The 24,776-nt window shown below is 34.2% G+C and overlaps 1 protein-coding gene across 2 annotated transcripts in view; it reads left to right on the top strand.

Moving 5' to 3' along the window:
• The window catches only part of Rrp45 (exosome complex component Rrp45), a 48,403-nt gene that overhangs the window by 5,268 nt on the left and 18,359 nt on the right, over nucleotides 1–24,776 (top strand). Inside the window, exons 2-5 of one of the 2 annotated variants that reach the window (XM_089108069.1) lie at nucleotides 6,032–6,126; nucleotides 14,353–14,575; nucleotides 18,445–18,665; nucleotides 21,328–21,549. In XM_089108069.1, the coding sequence (XP_088964195.1) occupies nucleotides 6,032–6,126; nucleotides 14,353–14,575; nucleotides 18,445–18,665; nucleotides 21,328–21,549 (761 nt within the window). Of the gene's footprint in view, nucleotides 1–6,031; nucleotides 6,127–14,352; nucleotides 14,576–18,444; nucleotides 18,666–21,327; nucleotides 21,575–24,776 lie in introns of those variants that run through there. The other variant, XM_089108071.1, reaches the window with a different exon arrangement.

Genomic DNA, 24,776 nt, shown 5'->3' with positions numbered 1-24,776 from the left:
AACTAAATTTTGCTTTAAAACTGAATCAAAAGACACTGTGTGTATGGTGGTTGCAGGTAAGACATCTCAGCAATATTCCAAGAACAACTGAGGGTATTAATTTGAAACTTTCAGGGCTACTACTATTGCTACTTCTGCTCTTTACCTAAATAAAAAAAGTGTATGTTTATCCAGATTGTCAAAGAGCATAGATGCAAGTTTTTGGGAAGGGTATTAGGTTTTATTTTTCAGGCTAAGTAGTGGAGGTACAAAACTAAATTAGACAGTACTATTTGTGTTTACTGCAACTACTTGTAAGGCTAAGAGCATGAAGATGAAAAATTAAGAAAGTATATGAATATACAGGTTATCCAAAGACATATCAGTATTATCAATGTCATAGCAGTTTGGATTCCGTAAAGCAATGTCGACAGATCAAGCTCTTCTTTTTCTCACGACTTTTGTGAACGATGCTCTGGATCAAGGGTGGAAAGTTGCATCTGTTTTTTTGGACATTGTGAAAGCCTTCGATGCAGTGGACCATGAAATTCTTCTGGTGAAGCTGAGGAATTGTGGTTTTCAAGGTATGTTTTATCATCTATTGGAATCTTTTCTCCAGGATAGAAAGAAGTTTGTCAGTGCTAGTGAAATTAAATCGCAAGTTAAAAGTGTTGAATTCGGTGTCCCTCAAGGGTCTGTTTTGGGGCCACTACTGTTTCTTATATATATTGATGACCTGCGAAATGCTATCGATGGACTGTCTTTTGCTTTAAAATGTCGTGATACTGGAGCATCAAAATCTATTTTGCCTTATTTTGCTGATGACACGCATCTAACTGTTGCTGCAAAAACCGGGGAAATGCTTATACAGAATCTTCAGACTGGCATGTTAAACATTGAGAAATTGATGAGGGTTAACAGACTTCAGCTAAACCATGCAAAATCCCATTTTTTAATGTATGGGAGAAGTAGCAATTACTACCCTTGGATTGAAAAAATATAGTTAGGTGAAAATATTCTGCCTCGGGAAGTTTCGACAAAGTATCTAGGGGTGATTGTTGATGAGTGCCTTAACTTCAAAGAGCACATTTCATGTGTTAGTGGCAAAGTCGCCAGAAATGTCGGGATGATGAGGAAACTGAAGCACTTTTTTCCGAAAGACATTATGAGATTGCTTTATTTTTCTTTTGTTCACCCATACCTTCTATATGGTTGTCTTGTGTGGTCAAGAAAGTTTTTAATTCACCTTCGTCCCCTTAGAAGTTTACAAAATAATGCCCTACGTGTTTTAACTGGAGATAATCATAATATGTCTGTTAGACATATATATAATCAAGTAAATATATTACCGATGGCTGGATTATTCCGTTTTTATAATGCTCTTTTTATGTTTAAATATGCACACGCGTTATTACCTGAGTGTTTTAGGGAAATGTTTACAAGTGGTGTTAATTTTCATAATTACTCGACTAGAACATCAACATTAGTTCGGCGACCTCAGGTTATTACAAAGTGATCTGTTTTTTCCATAAGACATGTTGGCCCTCGGGTATGAGAACCATTAACGCAGGTAATTTCAACAATTGATGAGCTAAATGAATTTCGCAGTAAATTAAAAGGACAGTGTTTGTCTACATATGAGTTTTAATCCTTGCTAGGCGAATTTTCTCTCAAGTGATTGTGACACTTTTTTTTGGGAGGGCGACGAGGAGGTAGAATAGAATGAATGATTTTTAGTTTTGTGTCTTCGGTATCCAATTAGGTCGTGAAATTATTAGAAATTAATTTATTTCGTTTATTTTTATTTATTTATTTTCTTCTTATTATTTTTTGTCTTTTTTGGGGGGGGGGTCTAAGGCTGGCTGGTAGTAATTGTGTATGTAGAGTTTTGTAAAAGGTGATGTGTACCCATACAAGTTTAATAAACTTCGGGTTTTGTTGTTAATGTGTTGTATTTTTTTTAATAAAACCTTTTTCTCTCTTAAATGGCTTTTGTATTAAGTTGAAACTTCCAGAACATGACAAGGGGATGTTCAACTGACAAAAATGCAGTATGTTAGTGCTACTGTAGCTATTAGTACTAGTGTTATTACTGTTAATACTATTACTAATCCTAATACTACTGCTGTAACTACTATTACAACTATACCTAAGAGTAGCCTATGAGTGTGAAATTTTCTGGGAATTATAGGGGGGGGGGAAGCTGAACTGGAACACAACACGTTGTCTGTATGCAGGTTGTCAAAATGTTGCAACAGCAATATTTTAGGAACAGTTTTGTGTGTGAAGTTGAAACTTCAGGATTTGTTGTGGGAAGTGATGAACTAATCAAAAGATAGTATTTTCATCATAATACTACTGCCTCTATTCATGCTGCTACTATTTTTACTACTGTTACTACTATAATTGCTACTAATGCTAAGGATACTACTATTAATTCTACTATTACTACTGTTACCACCAATGCTACTGCTACTAAAGCTAAGGGTATTTGGGCAAAAATTAGGCAGTATTGAAACTATTGAACTAAATTGAAATACACTGTCCAAACAGGTTGTCAAGAGGATGTATCAGCAACGCTCCAGGAACAGTTAATGGTATTAAGTTAAACTTTTACTGTGTGTTGAAGGGGATGCTGAAGAAAAAACCAAAGATGCTTTGTGCACACTGCTATTAATGCTGCTACTGTTACAACAAGTATAGCTACCATGCAAGCTAAGGGTATAAAGGTGAATTTCAAGAAATATTTTGGCAGGTGTTGAACTTAATCAAAACGAACTATGATCATGTAGATTGTCAAAAGGGTGACTAAGCAATATGTCAAGAACAGCTTACATTATTAAGTTGGACCTTTCAGGTTAAGTTGTTGCAAATTTTGAACTAGCCAGAAGACACTATTGTATACTTTTGAATAATACATCTACAGTTACTGTAAGTAATAACACTAAGGACATTAAGGTGAAACTTTTAGGAAACGTTTAAGGATGGGCGGGGGGGGGGGTTCAATTAAACAAAAATACAAAATGAAAGCGGGCTTTCAAAAGGGCATATAAGCAGTATCATAGGCAGCACTGCTCTATCATAGCTAGTAATAGCATTAAAACCTTTAAAGGAGCTAATTTGATTGGAAATTAAAAGTTCTAGTGCTCTTTTTAAGAGTCAAAAGTGGCAGTCCTCTTCTTTAGCCCATAATTAAAAAAAAAAGTCCAGTCAAAATTTTGAGACAACCATTTTGTTCAGCATATTTGAACAATCCAGTAGCTATATCTCTAGTGATATTGGATATCTCGACCCTCCACAGTTATAAAATTTGCCCATTACGTTTTAAAACTAAATTTTGCTTTAAAACTGAATCAAAAGACACTGTGTGTATGGTGGTTGCAGGTAAGACATCTCAGCAATATTCCAAGAACAACTGAGGGTATTAATTTGAAACTTTCAGGGCTACTACTATTGCTACTTCTACTCTTTACCTAAATAAAAAAAGTGTATGTTTATCCAGATTGTCAAAGAGCATAGATGCAAGTTTTTGGGAAGGGTATTAGGTTTTATTTTTCAGGCTAAGTAGTGGAGGTACAAAACTAAATTAGACAGTACTATTTGTGTCAAGACTTTCAAAAGGATGTATGTTGTTAAAATTGTGCGAAAGGTTTCTCCAACATACAAATAGCAAGCTAAACTATGGATTCCTACAGAAAAACCTAAAGGATATAAAATATTTTTTTCTTTTTCCCTGGAAAAGAATATGTCAATAAAAACCAACAAAAATTAATTTGAAAAGCTTTTTCCACAAAATAAGTCTTTCAAAGAAAAGAACTCAGCTAAACTAAAAAACAAAATTTTTTGATTTATCAAAGTTAAAAGGGTGAAAATATTTAAAATGTTTTTTTTTTTAGTAAAGGACAAATTACGTTTTGGCCTTGAGAAGGCATGGGGGTTGTCAATGCTACTCATGTTAATTTCTCTTGTTTTGAGTTTGACTCGGTTATCTATTGTAATTTCTGTTCATTTTGGGTTTTTTTTTTTTTTTTTTTTTTTATAGTGATCTATGGTATTTTTTACACTTGGTAGATTACTTGATTTTATTTCTGCTCATTTTTGGTTAAATGGAGTTCTATACTTTTTTTTGAAAAATTCATTTTGTGAAAAAAGTTTTAAACATTAATTATGAAAGTAAAGAGTAATATTAAACCCCAACATGAGCAGAATTTATTTCGTAAAGGAGGGTGACTGCATCTTCCTTATCCCCACCTCTGCCTCATGGTCGCAGAAACTTTGGAGGGTGCTCATTGCGTCAGGAATTGAGAGCTCTAGTCCTTTTTTAATAAGTCGAAAGTGATTGGACACCAACCAGCCACAGTGGAGGGTATTTTCCAGGAGGTAAACGTTTAGACCCCACCATACCTGGCCCAGAGGTAGCAATGACTTGGGTGTTGTCTTTACAATTGGAAAACAATGTTAAGAACATATTAAGAAAACAATTCTTATTTTATAAGCTTCAAAACCTTTATTAAAATTTTTCTGCATATTAGGAAATAAGAAATGTTTTCTTACGATGTCTCCTTCTCAAGAGCCCCAGTTGTGCATTAATACCATTATTGGCCTAATAGACTACTGATTTTCATAAAACTCTTCATGGGGGGCTTCTGTTAATCTTGGAAAGTAGTTAGGGAGGCAATAGGTAAAGGTTAAGAATATTGAATCTCCAGAGCAAGACATGCTAGAACAAAAAGAAAGACATTTTTATGGTAAGTTTGGATATATTTCCATTACTGAGCTATGAATTAGGTGATATAGCAATTTTTAAAAGACTTAAGTCGCTAGACTTGATTGCAAAAAGATTGTTTTGGATTCACAGTTAATACTTTCTAGAATTTCTAAACTAAGAATGCAAGTTTTAAAAAGTATTAGAATATTTAAGTACAATAATATATCATATGAAATTCCACAAATTTTAATTTTAAGGAAAAATAGATTTAATCCAAGATCATTTTCTTCTTTCTTTTTTGGATATGGTCTTCAAAATAAGTTCCTATAAACACTTGGCTGAAAGTGAAATAGAAAATGAAAAGCAGATTGAGGTAAAGTGGCAAAAAAAAATTTAAAAGATCATTGGGCAACTTTTACCTATTAATGGAGAACAATTACAATAATCTGCATGATTTTTGCAAGCTTCACCTGCTCAAACTCCAGGAACATCATTTGTGTCTAAAACTATTCTGCAAAATGACCAGCAGAAAAAAACAGGGAATTCCGTTTGTGAAAATGAAACAAAAGAAGAAAATATAAATTTAAAATCATCTCAAGGTAATGATCAAACTAATATTTATGTGAATGATATTATACTAGGGCCAGAGTACTTAACAGATACCATGCAAGAGGGTATTTATATAGGCTATATAAGAAATATTGGGTACTGATGCTTGCATGCAATAATGTAGTTTTGGAATTATTAGTAAAGTATATATCAGGCAATTACGTGATGACAGACGGAATCAAATCATTTTTACTACTATTTATATCAGAAAAAATAACTGGTTTAAATGTATTGAGCCAAAGTAATGTAGCCTCATCTTTCAAATACTGTGTTTTTAGAAATAACAGCAAAGAGTAGGTTGTTGTTTTTTTGTTCTGGCAAAAATTAACACAAATTTACATGCATACATTTTAAAAGTAAAAATATTGATTTTATGTCAGGAAATGGAGAATAAAGTTGGTTTTGAGCAAAAACAACATATTTTGTATCAGTCTTTAAGCAATATATCATCATTTTTTTAGGAAAAAAATCTTCTTAAGACATACCATTTAAAAAAGTTTTGTAGGTTTGATATCCATATTATTTAATTGATGGCAAAGCATCAAAACCAAAGATGTGCTTTCATGCAGCTCTTGTTGGTGAAGGCAATCAAAGGTCATTTTAGCACATTTTAACACTTCTTGATGATCAAGCGGTGTGAATCTAGTTTAAATTATTTGTCTTTTGCTTTTTTATTTTGATAACTTAGAAAATAATAAATTACACTTGAACATTTGTGTGTACTTTTTCTTTCAGAGAGTTGATGGAAGAGCAAGTCTTGAATTTAGAAATATTAGTATTCATTTTGGAATTTCTTTTGGATCTTGCCATGTCTCCTTTGGGCATACAAGGTAATTTTTTGTTTGTCTGCTTCATCTCGAAGAAAACAAGACAGTAAATGTTCTTTTAACTGTTTATTTGGGAATAATTGGCATTGATTGGGGCTCATTAATGACAGGATTAATGGGTGTTCAAGTAAAGGCATTTGTATTCACAGTTTTGACCTTTAGAAAAGGGAGTTAGAGCAGTTTATTCAAAGGGAAGGCCCAATTTATGAAAAAACAACTTTTTTATAGTAAAATTTCTAATATGTCCCTAGGAGTTCTTGTTCCTTCTAAGAATTGGGCAAAATTATTTGAATTATTTTTGCCCTGCCCCCTTTGTCTCAAGTGATGACTCCTTTGGCTTCAAGAGAAGAGATCAGAGGGGGGGTGGACATGAAAAAAGGGGACTTGGATTGCCAAAAAAGATAGGTTTGCAGATTTGAACCTGGAAAACTTACTATTTTTATATAGTCTAATTCTTTCTTGAGTTGAACGTGTAGCGTAAAGAATTTCACTTCACAGGATTATAAATATGTTTATGAACCACCTATACAGGATGGAATAGTGTAGCCTTAAGACTAAAACGGAAGGTGTTAAAAGTTTTTATGACATAGGAATATATATTAATATGACATAGGATATATATTAATAATAATAACAATAATTCATTTTCAAACCCAGCAAGAGCTGTGACAAAACAAACAAAACACCAACCAACAAGTTACATCACTTAATATCTAACATTAAATGTAATGTAACATTAAGCTACAAAAAAGACCTCTCTGGTTGAGTTGTAGTCTCAAGAATTTCCCCAGCTTATGAATTAGGCCGATTTTTTTTCTAATTATTCTTATCCAATTTATTATCAATACTGTTGTTGATGACCTAAAATTCATAGAAACATGCTATAGAAATTTGATGAATATCTTCAATGATATTGCGCATGATACCTCAGACTTGGACATGTGAGTAAGCTGTGGCAATGCCAATGTGTTATCTTCTTAACCTAGTGAAATCCCTTGTAAAATTCTCATGTCGTCCTTTAAGTTACTTGGTGTCACAATTTCTTCTAGTTTAAAGTAGGACATCCATGTTAAAAATATCATCAATATAGCTAATACGTCTTTTTTCCTCCTTAAGCTCCTAAATATGTTTGATCCCCCTCTTATTTTTTTAAGGATTTATTCTTTCTTTTTTGCCCTCATATTGAATATGTTCGTCTGGTTTTGCACCCTGACATCTCCTCTCCTGGAAAGAATCAGATAAAATAAGATCCATCCATAAAAAAAAGCCTTGCTAAAATATACAATGACAAACTCTTGCAAGGAAAGCATTTTCCAAAAAGACATTCTCTACCCAGATTCCACCCGCTTCTGACTGTTTCTCAGCCCATTCCTACCTTGTCGTCGATCGGCTGCTTTACCTCCAGATGTGAAAAACTTTTGTACATATAATACAGAAAAAACTAACTAAACATCCCGCAATGTACAAATAATAGTTCAATAGGGACAAATCCCTATAAGGAAAAATACTTCATTAGGGACAATAGGGACAAAATAGTTCAATAGGGACAAATATTTGGCAGTGAAATAACAACAAATCTCTGGATATTTCAGTCACTTATACAGTGGCCGTCATCAGTAGATAAGCTGCTTTGTTATTGTTGTGTCACTGTCAATTGTTATTTGAACTTCATGGAAAGGCAGAGTGGTCTTAAAAAATATGTACATCCCGCTAGTTTATTGTTTTTTTATTATTTTAATAGGTATTGCCTATGTTTTGTATAGATTCGCACGTTTTACTTCCTTTACATCTTAAATGACCATTAACATTTTTTTTATGTATTTTATTGTGTTTTACTTGTTTTAATCTTTTGAAATCTTATGACCAAACATAAATTTTTAAATTTTTTGATGGATTTGATAAAATCAAAGTTTTATGTATTGCTCATGAATAATTTATTTGTTAGGTCAGTTAATTTATGTATTCTTTAACCAGTTTTAAGTTTTTCATTGTTTCTAAACTTTTTTGATATTTGTGTCTTGTTTTGTTTTTGACCCCGAAATTCGAATTTGACCCTTTGAGACTTGTAATTGCAATATTATGAAATAGATACCTTATCTTTCCCCAAGTGGTAACTGTTCACTCTTGTGCTTACAAGATAACCCAACTAATCCCCCCACGCTCCTGCCCTAAAATAAATCTCTTCCTCCCGCGCCTCTGGCCTATGCATACAGACCATCTTATTTATTGGTTGCAAGTTGCAACAGGGTTATAGATGTTTATTTGTAGTCTCTGAAATTATGGGAAGGGGTAAAGGATTTCATTCGGTCAAATAAAAATTGTTGACATTTTTGAAGATTCAGATAATTGTATACATTTTCAAGGATTGAAACTGCTGAGAGGGTGGCAACCAAACCTAGTTCTACAGCTTGATGGCATGGATTAATGTTATTTTACCACCAGTGGTGTTTTGCGGAAACCTATTCCTTGGAAGAAAAATGTAGGGAATATGCCAAACACACGAAGCTCAAAAATCTCAAAAGAATGCAAATTTAGACCAAATAGGTAAAGATTAGTTCTATTACTGCTGCTATGAAATCACCAGAATTTACCTGTACATTGGGGGGAATTGCAAGGAGGGATTGTAGACAAATTTCCTGTGGCCTGGTTGTATTTTTCTTCCAGAGAATCTATTCGCAAACGCAGCACATGGGAATATAGCATTAGTCCATTCGTACCAAGTCGTTGCCATTAGTTTGGTTGGGCACCCTTTAAGCAGTTCAAGCCATTGAAAAGGCCGAGCCATTGTAAAATATATTATCTGTATTACAGGGAAAATAAAAAATGTACATAATTTACAGAAAACACAATGGTCAAAAACTCATGAAAGGCAAAACAAATGGAAACCAAATATTTGAAGATTGAAAATGTTACAGCTACTCCGACTTTCTTATGACGGAACTTCTTAATAATTCACTAATTCAGGACAAGTAGAATGCGTGTCCTCACGTTGATTTCACTATCACTTATCTTAATTAATCTTAACAACTATGTTTTTGGACCAAAGCTTCTTTCTTGTTATAAATAAAATGAAAGTAAAGAAATGTATTACAATGGGTCAAATTCAAATTGAGGTAGTGAACTACCATTTAACTAGCATTTAGGCTTCGCATCCTCAAACATTTATCACTGGAAACAGTGGGAGATAAAAAAAAACTAGAATAAATAACTAAAAATTTAAGAAAAGAAGAAAAGGAAATAATAAATATTGATAAGAGTTTTACGCTTTTACCAGACACACAAGGTCGTATTCAAGGGGAAGGGTTAGGGGGTTTTGTCCGACTCGTTAGAACTTAACAATAATGAATATAAACATATTTTTGATGCGTTTTTTAAGTTTTTTGGACCCCCCCCCGGAAAAAGCCTTTTGCGAAAAAAAAAAATCCTGAATGCGGCCCTGCAGAAACATGTACGGAAGGAGGATGAATCTCCTCCTCTCGAAAGTTAGAACTTTTGTCAATAATTGTGTTAACATATATCTGAATTAAAAGTTTTACCGGTCAGTAAAAAAATTGTATCTGCTATTAGGAATTAATTGATAAAATACAGCATATAGCATAAATTTTATTTCATTAAACCTGTTGCTATCACTGAATAATTTCGATTGCAACTGACCAAAAAAAGGAAACTGTTTTACTCTAGCTCAAAAATTGAAACCCATCTGAAAATTAGTTCAATTATTTTTGTAGTTTTAGATTTTTGCTGTCGGAAACGTAGACTTTCGGCGATGAATATCATAATCCTTTGAAGTTTCATCCTCTTCTTAATGAAGCTGGAATTCAAAAGGGGCATGACTATTCTAATTAAGCTAAAACCAAAAAGAAATTTTTAGCTGGATCATGTCAGATTAATGTATAACATACTTTGGATCTATTTTTCTTTTGCTTCTCTTATAGAAGCCCTAGCTTGATTCAGGAGAAATAAGTTAAATTGTGCTGGCTGTGAAACACATAAAATATTATTTGTTTCTACTTTACTTTAAAGCACTTTAGTTAACATTCATTATGCAGTATAGTTATTCATGGTTTTTAAAGCAAAGTTACACTTTTCGTGTAATTTTCTATATTTACCGAAAAAAGTACAATGCTTTTACCAGACGCATATTTAGAGAAGGGAGGCCACTATCACCCGCTCCACCTCTAAGATATCGATATTTTCCCTATAATTCCTTAGTTTTCCATGTAATTTGACTATTTATAAGTAACACCCAACCCCATCTTCCCCCTCGCCAGTAATTTCGATTATGTGCCTGCATTGGTGAAAAAAAAAATAAAAATTCGCATGCTGACCAATGTCTGCGTTGCGCAGGTACCGATCTCCTGATTCAATGCCTTTGGCCGGACGTGCAATGCGTGGTTGGGGGCAAATCATCCGACATTTCCCGTGCCCCCCCCCCAGATTTCCCCAGGTACCATTCAGAGCTGGGTCGACTCTGGCTGAGCTTACAGGGTCACATAATATAAGTTATAGACGTGAAACATGTAGTGTTGCATTTAGACCCCGGCGCCGCGCCGGCGGATCGACCGAACACCGCCGACGAGAGGCCCGGTCGAACGCCGCCGAAGTGTCGTAACGCCGCCGGCGCGCCGCAAGCACGCCGCCGCCGGCAGAGGCGGCGGTGTTCGGTCGACTTTAAATTATTTTTACGGCAATTCTTTATTGCGTCAAAGTTGGAGCTTTTCCTTCTCGTGTGGTTTAGTATTTCGATTTTCCTGATTAGAAATCAAGCAGAGCTTGCACTATCCCCGAATTTTCAAGTATTTCCCCAAAAATCTATGCATCATCCCCAAAAAAATTTGGTTCCCCAAATCCCCGAAAATCACGCAATCACGGTGCCACCCCTAGTGATTTGTCACCAGTGACTTTGCCTGCCAAATAGTACTTTGTATGCCATAATTCTTCACTACTGTCTTGTTCATTCATTTCCGGCTCTTTTGTTGCTTTGCATAAAAACCAGACAGATGTAATATGCTATTGCAAATATTGCAATATACACAGTTTTTCATTTATTGACAAAAAAAGTATTGTCTTTATGAAATGAGTTTAAATAAATTCAAATGCAGTTTCTCAATCGCTATTTCTTACATCATTCGTAGACAAGAATTTTATTTTCAAGTTGAATAGAATTATAGAACGCATTCACTACTATACAGCTTCAGCCTTTTGTTCGATTTTGAAATTGACAACCAACAGATTGTTTCTACAGTTGAAGTTTAACTTTGCATATTTTTTTTTCTGCTTTTTGATAATATTTTCTTAATGTTTAATCCGCAATTATTGAACACCCGATACAAAATACATTTTTCTTTCCGGGATATTTTTACCCCCCCCCCCCAAAAAAAAAACAGCCTTTAGTTGAGGCCAAATTTAGCTATAGACTAAGCTATGTACAAGGTTGGGGAATTTAAGATCGAACTGGAAGTTACCCCAAAAATATTCTTCATATATAAATTGTAAATTATTGCTTATAGAGGGGTGATAGAGGGATATCATTTTTAAATAATAATACCTAATTTTTTTTATTGAAAGCAGGGATGCCAAAAAGATTATTATTTTTTTTAATTCAGAAGAAAATGATATCAAATTCCCTGGGAAACCATTGAAATATTTTGATAGACCCAGGGCCCCCCATTAGGAATTGTTCATTGTCTTGGGTATTTTGCGATTTCTCATAGGCTACTGCCTTATTTGGCTTTTGTATGTGCTCCCTTTTAATTCGATTCTTTGGATCTTATGGAATGCCATGGCGAATCTATCACTCAGTTTTCAAATAATTTGAGGTATATCTTAATAATTTCGAAATTTTTGTTGTTGTATTTGTACCCCTTTACTCATACCCTCAAATTTTTTTTCAAGGAACACTAAGCTGTTTAACGTTATTTTGCGTGTTTGTTTGAACCATATAGTGACCTTGTTAATTATTCAGTAAATTATTTTTCTAATGAAAGCTGAGACGGTATCCTATCAAGGTGGTATCCAGAGGGGGGAGGGTATTGAGGTATTATATTTAAATGATAATAGCTCGAAATTTTATTTATTGAAAGCAGGGATCCCAAAAAGTTCATTTTTTTAATTTAAAGCAGAGACGGCATCCTATCAAGGTGGTATCCAGAGGGGGGGGGGATTGAGCTATCATATTTAAATGATAATACCTCGATATTTTTTTTTTAAAAGCAGGGGTGCCAATAAGTTAATTTTTTGTTTATTTAAAGCAGAGACGGTATCCTATCAAGATGGTATCCAGAAGGGGGGCATAGGGAGTTATTATATTTAAGTGACAGTACCTTGATTTTTTTATTGCAAGCAGGGATGCCAAAAAGTTGAAAATTTGACAAAATTAAAAAGATGTTCTTGAGTAGCGCTTGATACAGCACTTGCATGGTTTTATCGTTAAAAGGGAATCGGACATACGTATTTAATCCATTTTTTATTCCCTGTTGATGAAAAATGTTAACTTTAAAAAAATTCATTCTTGATTGATAGGTATATTCACACTAAAATAAATTAGTGTGACGAAAGGGATATCGACATTCCCACCTAACGTTGCGCTTGAGTGACAATTGCTCCCTTGGTCCAGTGCCCAAGTTACATTAAAAGGCCAGGTCTTAATAAAAGCTTTCAATTTGGGAGGTTCAAGGAGGAGTCTTTTGACCTCAGGGTACTAGATATTGCAACGTTATTACGTATCTACAGTGGTTTAGAAAATTCGATCACCCCACAAATGATTACCAAAAATATGCACAAATGTAACATTTGGAATATTATAACACTTTTTTCAAAGCTTTGAAGAAAAGTAAAAAAGTCTAAATACCCCTAACTACGCTTGAAAGCTATTTTAAAAAGAAACTCTTTGGAGATTTCTATGTAAATGACCATAGCAGAACCTTTGAGCCTGAGTGGGGATCAAAAAGGAATCTAATTATTTTGACCACAAGTGACTTATTGTTGCGACCTTCTTAAATTTGGTATTTCTTGTGAGAATTTGGAAATCAAAGCTTAAACTCGATAACTGATACTGTGTGTCCTAACATTTTGGTTGGATTGAAAGTGACGAACTAGGATGAACATTTCAACATCTTCCTGGAGCTACTTCAGTCTGCATATTATTTCATTTAATTACACTTAAAACGGATGAGCTTTTCATTTTTTACCTAAGAAAATAGCTGACACTTCATTTTTCTTCATAGCCAATAAACTATTAAGTGTTTTTTGTGTCATTGTAATTGAAGTGTTCTCATGTGAAGTGTTCATCATGTATTTTTCAATTTGATAAATTTACTCTTTTAGATACAGTTTATAATTTGACTGATATTAGGTATTTATCAGTGTATAATTTGGAATGAACCCCCAAAAGAAAAAATTAATAATATCCAAAAGAGCTGCCAAAAGCAATAAAATAGCAGCAGTTCAGCCTTAGCCTGCATAACATATATTCTATAAAGAAGCCAAAAAAAAACGTTAAAATGCTTTTTTTTAAAATTGTAATTAAAAACCATTTGTTAATACAATAAGGCTGCTTAGTAATCCAAAAGAGCCAAAAAAAAAACAATCAATATCGAAGTCACCCATTTCAAATGTTTTAAATGTGAAAAAACAGATATAGGCAAAGGGTATCATGAAAAAATTAATCTTCTAAGTTCAAAGTTATGTTCAAAGTTTTTACGCAGATAACAGACGAATATTGTGACACGGTGTTCGAAGTTTTATATGCAGTAATGCTCAATGAAAAAAACTATTAATTTTGATAATTATATATGTTAAGAATAAATAGCTAATAGATACTTCAACTACTCGTATTATGCAAGTGTTCTGAAACGCCGCAGCCATTTCGTTTCTACCAGATTTCTACTTCTCTTGATGAATAACGAAGAAGACCAGTTTCCAGCCAGCGACTTGTGAATTTTTGAACTCATGAATAGGCTCAAATCTGTTGTAGATTGAAGATGGGATTTGAGAAAGACTGATGAAAACATTAATGTTTGTGGTCAACATTGATCGCGCTGGCGGCGCGCCGCCGACATCTTACCGACGACGTGGCGCAGCGTGCTGTTTTTGCCCCGGCTGCCGCCGGTCTTCCCTCATCGGCGCGGCGCCGGGGTCTAGTTGCATTGCTCGCAGTAACAGTTGTTTCAGTTTTCTCCTATTTTCTAATCAAGTATAGTGGTGAAGGTACTTCCTTTTAAATTTTAGAGTGTTTGCACAAGTATCATGGGAAATCGTGAAACCACGTTCATTTCGACCAAATGAAGGAGATTTATTTATCAATGTTGAACTCACACCCATAGCTGCCCCTCATTATGAGGTAGGGAGATTAGGGGAATTTGGTACAGAAGTGAATCGACTGGTAGAAAGATGCCTTAAAGAATCGAAAAGTGTAGATGTTGAATCTCTTTGCATTATACGTGGTGAAATGGTAAGTCCAGTGATGACTTCTGTATTAATAATTGAATTAATGAGAATTATCTAAGCTTCTCTGTGTGTCAGCTAATAAATTTGTATAACTAAATCTAAAAAAATCATCAAATCGCGTTTATTATAAAAAAAGTTAGCCTACAATGAGCTACAAAAAAGCTAAGTGTTTCTGAATCTTTATTTTTTAGTTTATAAAGTGGAAAAACGAAGATTTCCAATATATATTTTTTTTTATTTAGAAATAAAATAGCATGCATAAGACTTAAATTTATAAAAAAGTCTAACTTTAACAATACATATTTAAAAGAAAAGGAAGTGTCTCAGAAAGTGGTATATGGTAAAACAAATGATGTATAGGCTAGTTTGTTTCTATTAACATAGAATATAACATTTTATGTCACCCTTTGCTTAGTCTCGGTTATTTTTAGGCTGGAAAGCTCTTAACACTTTCAAAAATGGAACAAATAGTATGCATTCTGGGTATAAATAAAACGAAGTAAACAATAAATATTCCTTTAAAATATAATGTAAAGGTAATTTTTGTTCTCTTTTCACAAGGTATTCAGTTAAGATATTCTCTTTTTGTAAATTGGGAGGCGTCATCGCCTATATTCATCATCTTCAATAAATTTGTTAATTTGGCATTTATTTTTGTTTACCGTTTTGTTACACAGGTTTTTTTGAAGTTACCTTGAGATACTAAGGACAGTGAAACTAAAATCTGATTGTTTGAACTGGTCAAGTAAAACTTACGCAACCATATTTCATCTTAAAAATCAGGAATAATTGGGAACTTGATTTGTAATGAAAAAACCTCCATGTGAAAGCTATGCAGTTTTTGGTAATAGTGGGTGCCAGATTAAAAAAAAGAAATGAAACTTTGGCGAAAAATAAGGCAAAGAAAAGGCACCAAACAGCTTAAGGAGGTGTAACTTTTCTTTGAGTTGAAGTTGTATTTGTATTTTGGAATTGACCGTCAATGGAGTGCTAATATTTTAATTTTTACATATAAAAAGCGTAGCCAAATTTAACCAATTTTTTTTTCTTATTGATTCTTATAGTTCAACGTGGCAATACTGACACAAATGTGGCACTGTCCTAAAAAATTAATAATTTTGAAACAATAAAAAAAAAATGTTCAAAAATCATAGTTTTTAAGTATGAATAGACCTATGATGGGTCCAGGGCACAAAAATGTCTTTATTTTGATCTCCTTGGTACTTTAAACTAAGCAAAGACTAAATTGGCTGAATTTAATTAAAGTATTCACAGCTTTACCTGGTTTGATGATACTGAGCCCGATAGCTGAAAATTTCCAACCAAATTTGTTTATCCAGCCCAGAATAAAATTTTTTTTTGCTAACTAAAATTCAGATATTTTGTTAAATTTTAGGGATGTAAGCCCTTAAAAGAGTTCCATCAGATCCCTGTGGATGTTTGTGCAAATAAATTATTATTATTATTATAAAGGTTTTCTTGACAGCATTTATAAAAGTTAAAGCTAATAAATGTTTGAAGATCCCCATCATATACTATTACTACTACTAATAACTCACCTCACTTCAGCACCGAGGTGCCCGAGGCAAACGCAACTGTGCACGCTCCCCCTCCATCCAATTTAAAGCTTCCCTCTTTACACCCTCCCAAGAACTCCCAATTCCCTATCATATTTTTTGAATTGTGCCTTTGTATTTCCCATCGAGCTACAATAAATAACTGTTTGTTTCCCTTGTGACTTAACTGACAATCTTTCATTTATTCATAATAATCTACTTCGGAGTTTCTGTTTTAATGTTAAAAATAGATTTAACTACCCTTAAATAAGACATTGTCTCTCTCGGGTATTTTTAAAGAATAAAAATTTTTGCTATTTGATAGTGAGGGAATTATAAAATAGACACGGCATCCTTACTTATGTTCTGTTTGGATAACATTATGTCAAGGACAGTAATGATATATTACAGGTAACTACTATTTCTATGTAACAATCATAGACGTATTGTTTAATATATACCAGACCGCATGGGATTTTGCGAGTTCCTTGCGCTTTTTCTTCGCAGTCTTCAGTAAACGAGTTAATTTTGAAGTTTGATTTCATTTTCTCCCCTGTTTTTTTTTCCTGGCTATAGAGCCTTACGGGGGAGTTTATATTGAAGTGTATTTTTTTAAGTTTATTGATTGAATAAATTGATTGATTGATTGAGAATCGTTATTTCATGTTGCAACAAAAGACTTGGTTACAAGCTTAATTCGCGCTTCCACAGGTATGTTTTTTTTTTCATAAGATGCTTTTTTCTGATATTATATTAGATGTGGAGCTGTTAAGGGGAATTGCCGGGGGGGGGGGGTGCATTTTTACCGGGCTGGAATTCTCTGGAGTATCTCCGTAGGGTGGGGGGGATTTCAACGGGAGATATTCTCTGGGGGGAATTTTCTGCGGGATCAACTTTATACTAAGGGTGGGGTATTTGCGGGAAAACTTTTCCGCTGAGGATGGGATTTCCTGCATGATTTTAAAAATATACAGAATTTTTTTCGAATGCAAGTGCGCTACAAAAAAAATTTTGACCTGGAATTGACCGCACGAAATTTTCCTGGCGGGGGGGGGGGTTACTTGGTAAGAACTTTCAATGGAGGGGGAACCGAATTTCCCGCCATTGTTTCATAACAATCAGAAATCAAATAAAAAACAAACAAGTTTTTTCAACTGAAAGTAAGGAGGAGCGTCAAAACTTAAAACGAACAGAAATTATTACGTATATAAGGGGGGGGGCTATGCCCCTCCTCAATACCTCGCTATTTACGCTGAAGTTTGCCTTTTTGTCCCAATTCCTTAGAAACTACTCCTAAAACACAAGGGCCGTTTAATTAGAATAATATCTCTTTTCAAAAATTCTAAAAAAGTCAAAATTTAGCGTTAGCGTTTTCAAAGAAAGAGGTATTGAGGCTAGAGCAACCCCCCTCATGTAAGTAATTATTTCTGTTCGTTTTAAGTTTTGATGTTGCTTATTAATTTCAGTTGAAAAAACTTGATTTAAAAAAAATTCAATTATATACCAAAGATACACAATAACAAGGTCAATGTTTAACAATATAAAAGTGATTTATGAGAAAAAACATGTACGACTACCCCCTACCCCTTTCTGTGAATTAAGGTTTACCATTCTCCTAAACTATTTTTGTTAAAGTCTTTGTATTTCCTTTAGTGTATGAAAATTACTACTATCGCCAATGTGTTTTTCAAAGAAGATTATCACCACAGCCCCTGCTATGTCTACATACCCGGTTGTTTTTGCCACCAAAGACTGTTTCCGACGGGCTCAGATTTAGCAAGCTGTTTCATTTGAGATCTGGTATCTATTTAAATTATAAATCTGTGGTAACAATTTGCTATATTTTTTGAATCTCCAGCTCTGTCAGAATTGTTTGACATGATATGCTGGAGACTTGAAGCTATTCTCTGCCATGCGAGTCTTTGTTTGTCACATTATGCAGTACCAATAGTCTAGCTGCATTAAACTTGTGAGGAATTTAGTACGTAGTTCTGATAAATCTACCCTGTTTTGTCTCACGGCTGGGGTGATCTAATTTTTCATATAAAACAATAAAACAATAAAACAATTTTTTCCTCCCATAAGAGCATACGCTACGATTTATTTTTATTTTTTTATGCCAGTTGTCCAATATAAGTAAACATATATTGAGATAATAAAACTATAGCTAATTGTACACAAAAAATCTTTATGGTGACTGACGATTTTAAGAGTAAAAAAATAAAACACGAAAGCATTGAAACGCACCAGTTGAAAAACAAAAACTTTATGTTGTAAGAAGAGCCCAATTTACTAGTTTGTCTGATGTTTTTTTCAGGCCTTTCGAATTCGTTGCGATGTTCATGTCTTAAATGACGACGGGAACCTCGTCGATGCATGCTGTCTAGCAGCGCATTCAGCTCTCTGCCATTTCAAAAGGCCAGACTTTACTGTAGCAGGTAAAGATGTAACCATCCACCCAATTGATGAAGGAAATCCTGTGCCTTTATGTATTTTTCATCATCCTTTAGCTGTCACATATGCTTTCTTCAATAATGGGTAATAATTCTGGTCCTAGTAAATCTTTTATGATAAGGTCTTTGCTTTCAGAGTAATTTTCTCTATCGTTGAAGTAATACTCGTTTTTTTCGTTCCAATGTGTTTAGAGCCGGTTTAAATGTCTGTCTTTTTAATCCAGGGCTCACTGCTTATGAATCAGTTTGATAGAATTGGCAAATGTTTTGGTGCTACAGATAAGGATTTAAGATAATGGAAAGGGATACCAATACATTTCTAGATAAGCAAAGCCTGTTGCAGTAGAATTCGGTTAAGTGGGATATTCCTAAGGAATAGTTGGACAATTTTCAGTTGCACTGATTCTACCTGCTTAAACGGGACTCTCAGTTTTTTTTTCAAATGTGACCCTTTTACCCCTTCCACTCGGCTAGGCTTTCGATAGGTATAGCCGAATAATGTATATTCCACCAGTTTCTTAGAGGTCAAGGAGATATCGATATCCTCATGTTGTGTTCTATTTTCAGGGGCTTTCCTCAGTGGACTAAATCAAACTTATAACTCCTTGTGTGTTTTATTACTTTTGCTATTGCAGTGCTCATCCAAATCTTTAGGTGAATATTTTACCAAACATTCATTTTAAAATTTGGTATAACGCGAAAAGTTTTTTATTTTATTTTATAAAAGTGATCACTTGATGTTTTGGCTCCCAATTACTCTGTTTGCTCAAATGCTTATTCTACTTCTTAAAAAAAAAAGAAAAAAAGAGGGCATCCAACTTATATTTTACTGGTAGAAATTTAAATGGATATGCTAGCCACAAGCAACTTGTAACATAATTACTAAATTTCCACAAATCCTTTTGCAAAACAAAAGTCTATTTATGCTGGTCTATTCTTTTCCTCTGTGAGTACCTTGCATGGATATCTTTCAGCCATTATATGCGGACGGTAGTCCGCTTATAATTGTCTTAATAAATTTAAATAAGGCATATAATGCCGTTCATATGGGAGATGTAAGAAGCATATCGATACTTTATTTTGAGTTGACAATTTCTTTAACTTTTTGTTTTTGCTCCTCCATTATCTTATTTTTCTTCTTCATTGCGTGGTCACCTTTCGAATTAAGCAGAAATAATTTAATATGAAATAAAATATTTATAACGCAAAATACAAATTGCTAAATTTCGAAATACCGCTTTTTACTAAGATAAGAGAAATCATCCTTTATGTGAGACTTGGAAAGGAAATTTGTAAATAATCACTTTCCTTGCTAAGTACGTAAATTAACCGAATTGATCCGGTTGATTTTTAGTATAAAACTAAAATTTTTGGGACCGGGGTCATACTAATCTTTTTGTCAGGCTGACCTCTGCCCGTTTATTTTTTGGGAATACATTGGAACATGTAAGTGTTCATGTTTCTTATCGTATTGTACTTTATTCTAGTATTATTATATTTGCTGATACTATGGGACCATTAGTCGCTATGGCATATATAGCCAGACCCTGTATCGTGTGTTGCATAAATGAAAGTATTATATTATACCCAGCCTCTCTACACAACATTATTTAAGCTTTTCGTTCATTCCCTGTAGGTACGCTCAAGGTAATTAGTAGGGCCGAATCTAAGCACACGCTACCCTAGTTTTAATCACCTTAGGACCGTAACTATACCCCCTACAAAGGGTAGAATAACGCCCATCTTAAACCTAATATACTACAGCTAAATTTCTTTCAGAATTTAAAGCCATTTTCAAGTTCTCGATGATAATTGTAGGGACTTCTCGATGATTATCGCTGGAAATTTAAATGCATGGATTGTTGGGAAGTGAGAAAGTATTTTAGTGAGAGATATTAAAATACATTGAAGATAGGAATTTTATGCATACAGTCTCCAAATATGGTGTATATTTAAACAGTATTTTAACAAAAATCTTACAGCCTACTAAAAAGTAATTGGGAGACCGTATGGTGAGATTCAAAGGGGACCGAAAGCCACTGACTTCACTTATGTTTGCTATTACTCACTGTTTCCTTTGTTTGTTTTTTTTTTTTTTTTTGCTAGTATACTGTCTAGTATTGCCGCTACCGAGATTTACAAAGGTCATGCAATGATGATGCATCTAAAGGTTGTAAGTTTCAAATTAAATATGACATACCGTCTCTATGTTTTTTATAATATGCTTTAAAATGCTTGATGGAATAGACTCTCATGTTACCGACGATGTTTTTTTGAGGAAACCAATTAAATTTAGTGTCATTTATGGATAAAAGAAGAGGGCGGGGCTGGTCAAACACTCTTTTGGAACCTAAAACCTATATCCGTAGCATTGTTGATTGATAATATTTCGTTTAGTTATGTACCTTAGTTCAAGTTCTACAATTTTGCTTATAAATAAAGTGACACTGTTGAGGAATAAAAAAAGAGAAAGAATATCCAACGAAGTAGAGATAATAAGAATAGAAATAAGTAAACAACACACTCAAAAAAGGTAAGGAATGTAACACCAATATTGAGGAGTCGGTACAAAAAAGTACAGACCTGAGAATCTCAATTGAAGTATGTTCAATTTCTTCAGTATATCAGGTACTCCAAACTTGTTAATTATGAGCTTGTTTTTCTTCCAGGGTGGAACTATAATTGGATGGCATTATGTAAAGTATTGTGGCAATTTGTGACTAAGATCAGAATTTTTCTCTATTTAGAAAGCAAGCAATCTTGGATCCAACTTTTCTTGAACAAGCCTTTTGTGATGGACAGCTGGTGGTCGGAATGAATACATACAAAGAAATATGTACCTGGCACTTAGGCGGAAAGATGTCAATTAGCAAAACAAAGCTCATACGGTTGACTGACATGACATATAGCATAGTAACTTCTCTTGTAAATCTAATGGAAAAAGCCCTTAGTAAGGATGCTGAAATAAGGTATACTTCTAAGTTTCTAAATTGACAACTGAATAATCTGAAACCAAATTACTGTTAAAATAATCGTTTTCAATAGTCTACCTCCTGCTTTTTATGAACTATGAGATGGGGCCACAACCCCTCCAATAGTAGCCTTGTTTACAAAAATATATCATACAACTGTATAACATTAACGTATTGTGTTACAACATTTTGTAATAAAATTAATTGTAAAGCGACTATGATATTTAGTGTTAATGAATTGCAAGGTGCTGGTGAGTTGGGCTTCCTTTTTACTTTGGTAAACATACAGTTACCAGCTTTATGAGTTAATAGCCAATGTAATAGATAAAAAGGTGGGTACATAACCTGCAACTGGCGCGTAATGCTACCTACGATGCTGAAGTTGTTTAAGCTGGATTACTACCTACTCTAAAGCTGACCAGGGCCAATCGGAGCTTGAAGCTTAATGTTTCACATTCGTTTTTGCAAATTCGTTAGATAACTTGTTGCATATTCGCACTTGTTGCATATTGTTCCAACAAGTGCATATTGCACTTGTTGCACATTCGTTAGATAACTTGTTGCATATTCGCACTTGTTGCATATTGTTCCAACAAGTGCATATTGCACTTGTTGCACATTTGTTAAACAACTTGTTGCATATTCGCACTTGTTGCATATTGTTCCAACAAGTGCATATTGCACTTGTTGCACATTCGTTAGATAACTTGTTGCATATTCGCACTTGTTGCATATTGTTGCAACAAGTGCATATTGCACTTGTTGCGCAGTCGTTATATAACTTGTTGCATATTTGCACTTGTTGCATAGTGTTGCAACAAGTACATATTGCACTTGTTGCACATTCACTAGATAAACTACTCTAATTGTCTTTAGTTGGTGCTCGTTATGAATAAAACTTTTCAAAATGAAGTGGGAGTGTTTTAAAATTTGTTCCGAATCAAATTAGCATAGGTATGCACAAACTTAGTGAAATATTAGATTGTTCTGAATGAGTAGAGATACCGTCATTTTGCTATTTGTTATGAATTTAATGAACACATTTAAATCCAACCATGCTGCCAACAAAATTTGTATAGCCAGCTAAAAGCTAGTATATGGACCCTAGAAATTATTGCTAGGAGGCTTTCAGTAATCAGGGAATCATCTGTTTTTCTTGAATTTTGTAGGAAGCAAGTATGCTTGACATTTGATCTGAAAGGACCCTGTTTTTCAGACATTGGGGTGGGGGTCATAACTTAAAAAAAAATAATAGTTTCGAAGTTCCAGCCTGTACTCTGGGTCTGACCTGACTAATTCTTTTTCCACACATTTTGGTAAATTCTGCGCATTTTCTCATAAAAGATTCTAGGGGTATTTGAATATCTGGTCCTGATATTTTTTCAGGGTAATTATCGGAAACGGGGTGATTTCTACAATACATTACTGGTTTCTACCCTTTTATACTAAGATGACCAGGACTTTTGAGTCCAAGGAGTTTGAGTCCAAGGAGTTTGATCCAAGGAGTTAGTTTCTGTTTTTAGTTGAAGCAATACATATTTAGTGCCATGTTCAGAAATACTAACCATGGTTCCACTTTTAAAAATAGAACATCTTTTAACATTCATTTTCGTTAAAACTTAATCTTCATCAAGAATAATAAGTAATCAAAGATATATTCTTCAACAAAACATTACACAGCAAATACAAATTCAACAATACTGATCCGCACATTGGCTCCATGGCCTGTAAAGGAGCATGCGGATTTGCTGTGGAGCATATGTATTTTGTGAAGGAGTAAAGTGAATATGGTCTTAACCGAACCGAATGAACTAATGGTGAAGTCCGTCAAAGAAACTTTTAATTTAATTTGATAAAGTTGAAATTTAAGTCACATGTTTCCGATCTTTCTGTGATAAGCTCGTAGCTGCTTCTGTCAAAATTTGGCTTTTCTGAAAACTAAAACGTACCTTATTAATATCACAGTCTTTAGCTTGGGCCAATGAGGGGTGCCAAGTACTATTTTTTTAAGGTTGTGCTTTTTTGTTTCATATTCAGGCAATGGGGTTTGCAAGCATCAGCTATTGTATTAGTGCATGTGTCCTGGTAATATCCATTCCTTATTGAGTAAGTAAAAAAAGGAAGTAGTTATAAAACGCTAAAGACAAGTCAAAGCAATGAAGATATTTATGCACAAAAATACAACTCAATGATCATGAATTTACATTATTTCCCTTCCTATAAAGTGTTGCATTGATAAATTATTTCGTGTCGAAACTTCAGCTTCATTTTTATTTAAAAGATCATGGTTATAGCAATAGGTGCAGCCTAGTAAAGAATGGACACGGCTTATTCTAACCAACAGTTTGTTACCACGGTTTGAAAAACGTGTTAGCAAATATAATCTACCCGAGGGCCGGCAAGCCGAGCAAAGCGAAGGCCAAGTGAAAAACCAAGGCTCGAGCATTGGCAAAGATCCTACGATTAACGATGCGAACATACTCAATTTCTGGATATTTGTTTGAGCATGTAGTATGGTGTATAAATATACCTCCAAAATGACTTGGGACTGGTTTTTATGATAGAATTTGCTTGGGTTATTTTGAATCCTTGCAAGCCCAGAATAATGATTTTGGTGTTTTATGCCCAATCAAAAAGAAAGCATTAACCAAGAAACTGGTAAGCAACGCCTCTAGATGCTTAAAATTAATCAAAGTACCCCCCCCCCGGTGGGGGCCCTTATTAAAGAACGACGTGGCACCTATGTATTTTTTTTTTACTGCCCACTTCTGATGGAAGGGAAAGTCATAAAAACTTAGGAGGGGGCTCGTTCCATTGGAAATTGAAAGTTTTTGTTCCCTTTTAAGAGTCGACAGGGATTAGAATAAATTAAGATGTAATTTCTTACAAAAAAAAACTGCATTTTATTGTTACCTTTTGCGTGTTATTCTCTTTCTGACGTGATGACTTCATGCTAAGTTCCTAGTTAAAATAGAGTTCGCTTTTTAAAGGGTTGGGGATAGTGACAACATTATATCCAAAAATGTTGGAGTCTATTCATCCGACATTGCGCACGACTCCAAACTTGTCTTAGTCTGCCTCATTCACGAATATCTTCTTCCGTCTAGCAGAGTCTGCACCGATCTTTCCCTCACTCGGCTGTGCTTCTGCAGTTTTACCCCTCTTTTCCAAAACTTTACTACTAGCCTCCTACTTCTTAAAAACACAATTCTCAAATCACCTTT

This window comes from Artemia sp. Qi Xiang Cuo, chromosome 2, assembly GCF_049724085.1.
Source record: "Artemia sp. Qi Xiang Cuo chromosome 2, ASM4972408v1, whole genome shotgun sequence".
Taxonomy (NCBI): Eukaryota; Metazoa; Arthropoda; class Branchiopoda; order Anostraca; family Artemiidae; genus Artemia; species Artemia sp. Qi Xiang Cuo.
This window is presented reverse-complemented; position numbering and strand designations above follow the sequence as displayed.